This window comes from Lissotriton vulgaris, chromosome 1_1 (genome assembly GCF_964263255.1).
Source record: "Lissotriton vulgaris chromosome 1_1, aLisVul1.2, whole genome shotgun sequence".
Taxonomy (NCBI): domain Eukaryota; kingdom Metazoa; phylum Chordata; class Amphibia; order Caudata; family Salamandridae; genus Lissotriton; species Lissotriton vulgaris.
Window position 1 is genome coordinate 1,960,382,256 of NC_141685.1, and position 7,405 is coordinate 1,960,389,660.

General features: G+C 46.3%; 1 protein-coding gene across 1 annotated transcript in view; it reads left to right on the forward strand.

Moving 5' to 3' along the window:
• SUV39H2 (SUV39H2 histone lysine methyltransferase) overlaps window positions 1-5,983 on the forward strand; it is a 383,220-nt gene extending 377,237 nt beyond the window's left edge. The window contains exon 6 of the mRNA XM_086938536.1: window positions 5,564-5,983. Coding sequence (XP_086794662.1) covers window positions 5,564-5,670 — 107 coding nt within the window. The 3' untranslated portion in view covers window positions 5,671-5,983. The remainder of the gene's footprint in view (window positions 1-5,563) is intronic.
• Window positions 5,984-7,405: the final 1,422 nt, after the last annotated feature.

Sequence of the window (7,405 nt, forward strand, 5' to 3'; positions counted from 1 at the left end):
TTCTTCCGGCGAGGAACGAGATGATCCACTCCAGTGCCTTCTCTTGGATTCCGATGTTGCTGAGGCGCTGCACTAGGGTGCGGTGGCAGACCGTGTTGAATGCTGCAGAGAGGTCCAGGAGGATGAGGGCCGCTGTGTCCCCGTTGTCGAGCAGGGATCTGATGTCGTCAGTGGCTGCGATGAGGGCAGTTTCGGTGCTGTGTTTGGCTCGGAAACCATACTGTGAGGGGTCGAGGGATTCGTTGGTCTCGAGGAAGGCGGCAAGCTGTCTGTTGACGGTCTTCTCGATGACTTTGGCAGGAAAGGGGAGGAGCGAGATGGGGCGGAAGTTCTTGAGGTCGGTGGGGTCCGCTGTTGGTTTCTTCAGGAGGGCGCTGAGCTCAGCGTGCTTCCAGCTCTCCGGGAAGGTGGCGGTGTTGAAGGAGGCGTTGATGATGTCCTGGAGTTGTGGTGCGATGATGGAGTCGGCCTTGTTGAAGACGTGGTGGGGGCAGGGGTCTGTTGGTGTTCCGGAGTGGATGGTGTTCATCGTGCGGGCGGTGTCTTCGGTGCTGACCTGGATCCAGGCGCCGAGGGTGGTGGTGGGGGGGCGTGAGTTCGGTGGTAGGGTGCGTGGTTGGTTTACCGAAGCTATTGTGTATGTCGGCGATCTTGCGGTGGAAGAACGAGGCGAGTGAGTCGCAGAGGTCTTGCGAGGGAGCAATGTCGTTGTTTCCGGCGCTGGGGTTGGAGAACTCTTTGACGATGCTGAAGAGTTCCTTGCTGTTGTGGGCGTTGTTGTCCAGTCGTTCTTTGAATGTTGTCCTTTTGGTGGTGCGGATCAGCTGGTGGTGTTTGCGGGAGGCGTGCTTGAGGGCAGTCATGTTTTCTGTGGTCTGGTCGTGGCGCCAGGCTTTCTCGAGGGTGCGGCAGTTCTTCTTGGAGTTCTTGAGTTCGTCGGTGAACCAAGAGGCTTTCTTGCTGCCGGGTCTGCTGGGAGGGTTCTTCAGTGGTGCGAGGTCATCTGCGCAGTTGGTGAGCCACTGTGTGAGGTTGCTGGCTGCTTCGTTGGGGTCCGTTGTGCTGGCGGGAGGGTTCTGGCTGAGGGAGGTGATGAGCTGGTCGGCGGTGATCTTGCTCCAGTTTCTGCGGGGGATCTGCTGCGGGTGGTGGTGGTTCGTGGTTCTCCTGAAGCTGAAGTGGACGCAGCTGTGATCAGTCCAATGGAGTCCGGTGGAGTGGCTGAAGGAGATGCGCTTGCTGGAGGAGAAGACGGGGTCAAGCATGTGGCCGGCGTAGTGGGTGGAGGTGTTGACCAGTTGCTTAAGTGCGAGGTTGTCAAGCAGGGCGGCAGTGTTGCAGTCCTTGTTGTTCTCCAGGTGGAAGTTGAGGTCCTCTAGGAGGATGTAGTCTGAGGAGGCGAGGGTGTGCGGGCTGATGAAGTCTGCGATGGCTTCGCTGAATTGTGTCCCGGGGGTCTGTAGATGAGGGTGCCTCTGAGGGTGGTCTTGGGGTCGGTGTGTATCTGGAAGTGGAGGTGTTCGGCGGCGGTGAAGGTGTCGTCGGAGTTGGTCGTGATGCGGATGGTCTTCTTGTGTACGATGGCGATGCCTCCTCCAGTCTGGTTGATGCGGTCCTTCCGGGTGATCTTGTATCCATCCGGGATGGCTATGGTGATGTCGGCGCTGAGGAGGCGTTCATCCAGGTTTCTGTGAAGAAGGCAACGTCTGGTGATGTTGTGTCGAGCAGGTTCCAGAGTTCCAAGGCGTGGCTGTGGACGGAGCATGTGTTGAGCAGGATGCACTTGAGGTGGTTGCTGCTGGTGCTCGGCTTGGCGGGTGCAGTGCAGGTCCGGAGGCAGGTGAAGGGTCCTTGGGTGCGTTTCGGGGTGGCTCGGTAGCAGGCGGGGTTCCGGTCGGGATTGAGTGTGTTGAGGGTGGCGGCGTCGTAGGTCCGTTGTGTGGGCTGGCGTCCTCTGGGGCCAGGGGTTCTGGTGCTGGGCGCGGTCCAGGCGCGGACGGGCGCAGACTGGCTTGCCTTTGACGCGCCTTCGGCGCACAATCGGTGCGCCCGCTGCGCACGTCCGCTGCGCTTCCGTGTGGTGACCTCCATAAGTGGCGAAGTGGGAGGGAGGAGCAGCTGGGAGGCGGGAGCGGGGTGGCCAATAGCGGGAACAAAAGAGAAAGGGGGCGAGGCCACAGGGGAGCAGCGGCGGGGAGCTGGGGGGAAGAAGCGGCGGGAACAATCACGGGTGCACGGGGATGGCTAAATAACAGGGGCACCGCTAAATACAAGACTGGCAAAAAACAGCAATACAGAAGAAAAAGGGATTCGCAAAAAACGGGGGCACAAGCAGAGACAACACACTACTGGCACAAATCACAGGAATAACGCAACAAACCGGCGCTCAGCTGGAGCGAGGCAGCAGCGGAGGGGTCAGGGGTCCTTGCACTCACGGGGGAGCCGCGCGGTGTATCGAGCGACCGGCCCTGCAGGCAGGGACAAAGGTCTAAAGACTAAGGATCTGAACTAGGATATCTCACGATAACAACTAGTGGGATACCTAGAATAGATACCAGTTTATCTATAAAATCCCAGATAATGATGCTCCTCCACCGGGTGGGCTGATGGGTTTCTTTTTCTCCTACTTTTCTCCTACTTTCTGTACTTCATGGAGAGACCTATACAAGACATCCTTTCTTGCCACTGTCTGCTTCCTTAGCCTCATACTTTTAGACCACTAGTATCCTCTTTTTGTTATTAGTATATTTGGATAGGGGGACAGGATACTAGAGGGTCGTTAATCTCATTCCCCTTTGGACCCTTCATTAAAATGTATATTTTCATTCTCAATAAGCCTCCTGTTCAAGCAGCCTCTGGACCTCCCTCTGAGAGTGAATCTGAGGCTTGATGTCGGACTGCGGTACTGAAGGCATTGTGTCTGAAGCTGTAGGCGGTGGAGGCACTGTCCATTTTACCGGCTGCCGCACATAGAAGTGGGGCAGCAGGTCGAAGCAATGTAGAGAAAGTTCCGATGGTGTGACGCCGAAGGGTGCCATCTGAAATGGCATGAAGAGTGGCAGACGCTGTGGGGCCGAAGGTGAAGATGGCATAAATAGTGTTCAGGAATGCTGCCGGGTCCGATACCAGAGCCTGGATTATGGGAGAAGCTGGAGCAGGTGTCGAAGGTTCAATCGAAAGGGACTGGGTATGAGGGCCTGTCTGGGGCCAGGCCCACAGGAGGATCAGTGCTTCGCAGAGGCTCCATTTGGTGTCAAACTCCAGTTCAGAGGGTGAGACAGAGCGACAAGGAGGCTACATCTGAATGCTTCTTTTCCTCTTTTTCTTAGTCGAAGACAAAGAGGGTGAGTGACAATGGTGCCAGTAAAGCTTCCAGCATATGAGTTCATCCTTAGCTCGGGCCATGAATAGCCTGGCCTTCCACTCCTTGTTGGCCTTGGACGCATACCTAGGCACGAGGAGCAAGCCTTTGAGTCATGGTCGGACCCCCAAGCACTACACAGACCTCATTTGGGTCTGTAATGGACATCTGCCCTTCACAGTCCCTGCAGGGTTTAAACCCGGACCTTTTAGGGGGCGACATTTTGGTACTGCTTTTATGTTAAGTGTGGTGTAGCTTCTCTGAGTGAAGCTACAGATCTGCGTGAAGGCATGGAAAAAAGGGAACTGATGTCGATGTGGGAGCTTTATGGCCTCAGTGGCGCGCACAGCGTCACTTCCGACACCAATGGAGTCTCTCTACTGGCCACCGCATTGCTTTGAAGTTTCCAGATCCAGTCTGATGCCTGAGGTTTGTTCTACTGGTGAGGTATCTGCAGGTAGGAGTATTCATTAGAAAAACATGTACTTATTTGACAGCAGATGTTTAAAGAAGTTATTTCTAGAAACAATGTATGTAATTTCAAGTGTACTTATAATTTTGCAGCATTTAATGCTGTAGGAACAGATTGCATGCTTTTCAGTTCCTAGAGAGTATTTTAACAAAGATGTTGCAGGGGCTATATTTTGTTAATGGAACATATGGCGCGAAACCTTAAAAATTACAACATATAGTTATTTTAGCCTAAACAAGTTCATAATTCCGGTGTTCATTTGAATGTTCGAGATGTATTTTGATAATGGGCTAGGAAGGGCTTCAACAGTTTATGAAGGGATAAGGAACTCTATATTTTACTGTTTGTTCCAAATGGCAAAGTTCAGTTAGGCTTTCCGTTTGAAATGTGAAATCCATCAACAATTTATAAAGAGTTAAGGAATAACAATATATTTTATTGTTTGTTCTAAATGGCACAATTCATTCAGGGTTTCTGTTTATAATGCATTTTTTTTAAACAATCGTGTTACATCGAGTAAATCATAGAAGCATAATTGAAGAAATGCATTACTCATTTTTATGAAATAGTGCAAATGAAGGTGAATCATGCAAGTGATATAGTTCCTTGGTGAAGTAAATCTTGACCCTGGATTACCAGATGTTTACTCGGTGTCTTAAAATAATGCGTTCATCTATATTTTTCATGTCTTTGTAGTGATTTATATTATCATACTCTTCATTTCCATGTACTATGCTTTGGTGTAAGATTAGCATTAACCCAACATTCGGAAACTTGGATTAAAAGTAGGACTGGACGAAAAAAAGCACAAAAATATGTAGTGAAGCTGACTTATGGGGGGATAGGGGTAACCTAAGCATATTTCAGTGCTTTTAATGGAATTGTGGCTAAGCATTGCCTTTATGTAACGGGGCCGCAGTTAACTCCATTGACGTGAATGTGGAGGTCTGTCAGATTGGTAAATAGAATTTTCCAATTTGGTTACCTCAATAGAAATATAATTTGGAAATTTATAACATAAAATAAATGATCTAAAACAAGTTTTGCTTCATAAATATGTTCGTCGCACCCCAAAACTGCTGTATCATAGAAAAGCTTCCCATTAAATTCATGGCTAAAGATGAGGTAAAGTTATAAATGCATTTTTGAGTACTATTACGTGATAATTCTTTGAGAACTGAATACTCACAAAAAATTGTTCTTCATGGTCTATATATTCCTGATCACATTCACTTTGTGGAATACATGGATTTTCCTCCGTCTAAGCCTGTTGATGCGTCAAGGTCAGTCGTGCACATACTGTGCCTGGTATGTCGAGTATGAAAATTGGCATGAGCAACAGTGGGTACATTTTAGCCTCATTTTCTGCAGATCAGAACTTATTAAAAATTACATTTTTTACTTCAAATTGTATGTCAAATGGCACTTGCGCAGGATCAGTGTTCTTAAAATTATAGCTAATGTGTAATTATAAAGTACACGTGCACCTTGAAGGGCATTTTGGCGCTGAAATCCGACAGTTAAAGTTGGTTTGTTGTTTTACTTTGCAGTTATCATGCCTTAATTTCGTTTACTAATGGGATTGTACAACACAATTCATTTCCAAACATTACCATATTTTTTGTGTTTTTACAAGTTAATATACTGCCATTTGTACGTGTAAATGTTTCACTTACATACATTCAAGTAAACTTTCTTTTTTTTCTTCAAATTTGTTTTCCTATGTGTAGGTTCTGGTGAACTAAGTTCAGACTTGATAGATATTAGTCCAGCCAGAAGGAGAAATAGGACTGCTTGCAAGTGTGGGTCTGCGCATTGCCGAGGGTATCTCAATTGAAGTTTCAATTGATGGACTAGTTACTTGAATGAGAAACTTAATTTCCCAATATGTTAGTTATAAACTTTTCCTCAAAGATGTTATTTTTCTGATAAATTTTTTGGGACAAAATTGCATCATTCACAGAAAGGAAAGGTAACCGAAAAAAAAATAAAAATCCAGTATCCTAAATTGCAGTGTGTAGAAGATCAGTATGCGGTTGAATAAAAGTTGATGCTTTCTATAAAAGAGTATTTTTATGTTCATGTCAATCTTGTGTTCTTTTATTGTGGTATTTGCTGATTCACTGCAAATAAAAAAAACATACCTCTTGTGTCCGTTTCACTAATATTGTTCTTTAACATAATACAAAATTCATGCATTTGGATTCATCCATTTGATGAAAAATGGCAACAATTTTATGTAAATGTCTTAAAGTGTTACTTTTTTCTTTTTTTTGCACAATGTGATAACATTTTCTCTGCACTTGTAACCAACGGTGGTGCTATTGAAGGGTTTGTACAATACTATTAATGTGCTGATGTATTATAATTAATAGGTTTAAAAAACGTGAACTCTTTGGATTAGAGTGCCATTTAATTGCATTAATGTAAGAAAGTTAAATATTAGTTGGGGTTGGTGATAGTCCACCACAAGTAATGATGGCACTATTCTTGTTAGTTCCTGTAAAGGCTTCACTAATTTAAATGTGAGTTAAACGCCTGGTAACTTTGGCAAAGAACAGACAGGATTAACTTAAGAAGATGTGTAAAGCAATTAGAAGTACCAAATCAGTTTTAAAAAAAGTTTTACAAAATTAAAATCCCACTCTACTTTATAAAAATAGAGTATGTTGTAATGAACAAATTGCACCAAAATGACAAAAATCCATTAAGGGGAACCGGAGACATGTATTTTTAGAGTTTAAGTAAAAAGAGCAAAGTGCCGACTGTGAGCAGCTAGTCATGGTAAATCAGGACAAAAGTAGGTTTCAAGCCAACCACAATGGAGTATCGATAGGATCCGAAGGCCAGGTTGGTTCTGGTCAAAGAGTTACCTTCTGACTTTCTTAGAAGGTAGAGACTTCAGCAGGGCAGGGCTTCAGGCTGGATCTGAAGATGGGGTCGGCAAAGACACGTTGACGAACGACGAGGTCTTCCTGAGGCCTTCAAAGAAGACTGGAAAAGTTCTGAGCAGGAAAGGTTTGGGTTTGCACCCAGGGAGCTACGTCGGTCAGATGCTGCTCAGTGTCACTGTCAGGTCTTCAGAGTTAGAAGCCAATTCAAACCATGGTGTTACAGATACTTCATCGTAACAGCGGCAGAGTAGCTATACCACCATTATTTATTTGCGCCAATTATATATGCGGTGGGAACTTAGGTTTGATCAAGGAGGTGACTACTCTGTCTCTGCCTTGATTAAAGCCCTCCAACGGCGGTACGGAGTGAGGGCTTTTGGAAGCAGACAGCTCATTCTGACCACCTGATTTAGATGTGTGGAATTAGAGTTGGGTTTGCACTGCATTTCACCGCCACTAAAACCCTGATGCTAAATGCTCCTCTCACCATAGAAGAGGATCCCCGGGCAAAGGTAAAATTCCTTTTTATTTTCAACAAGAAAATCCCACTTGGGAATTTTATTTTTGACCTAGGCCTGCAACAAACTATAGACTGTCTAAATATGGCAGGTAACATCTCCTTCAGAGGAACAGAGTAATTTAATCTGCCCCTTGACGGAGAACAGGCTACTTGCCACA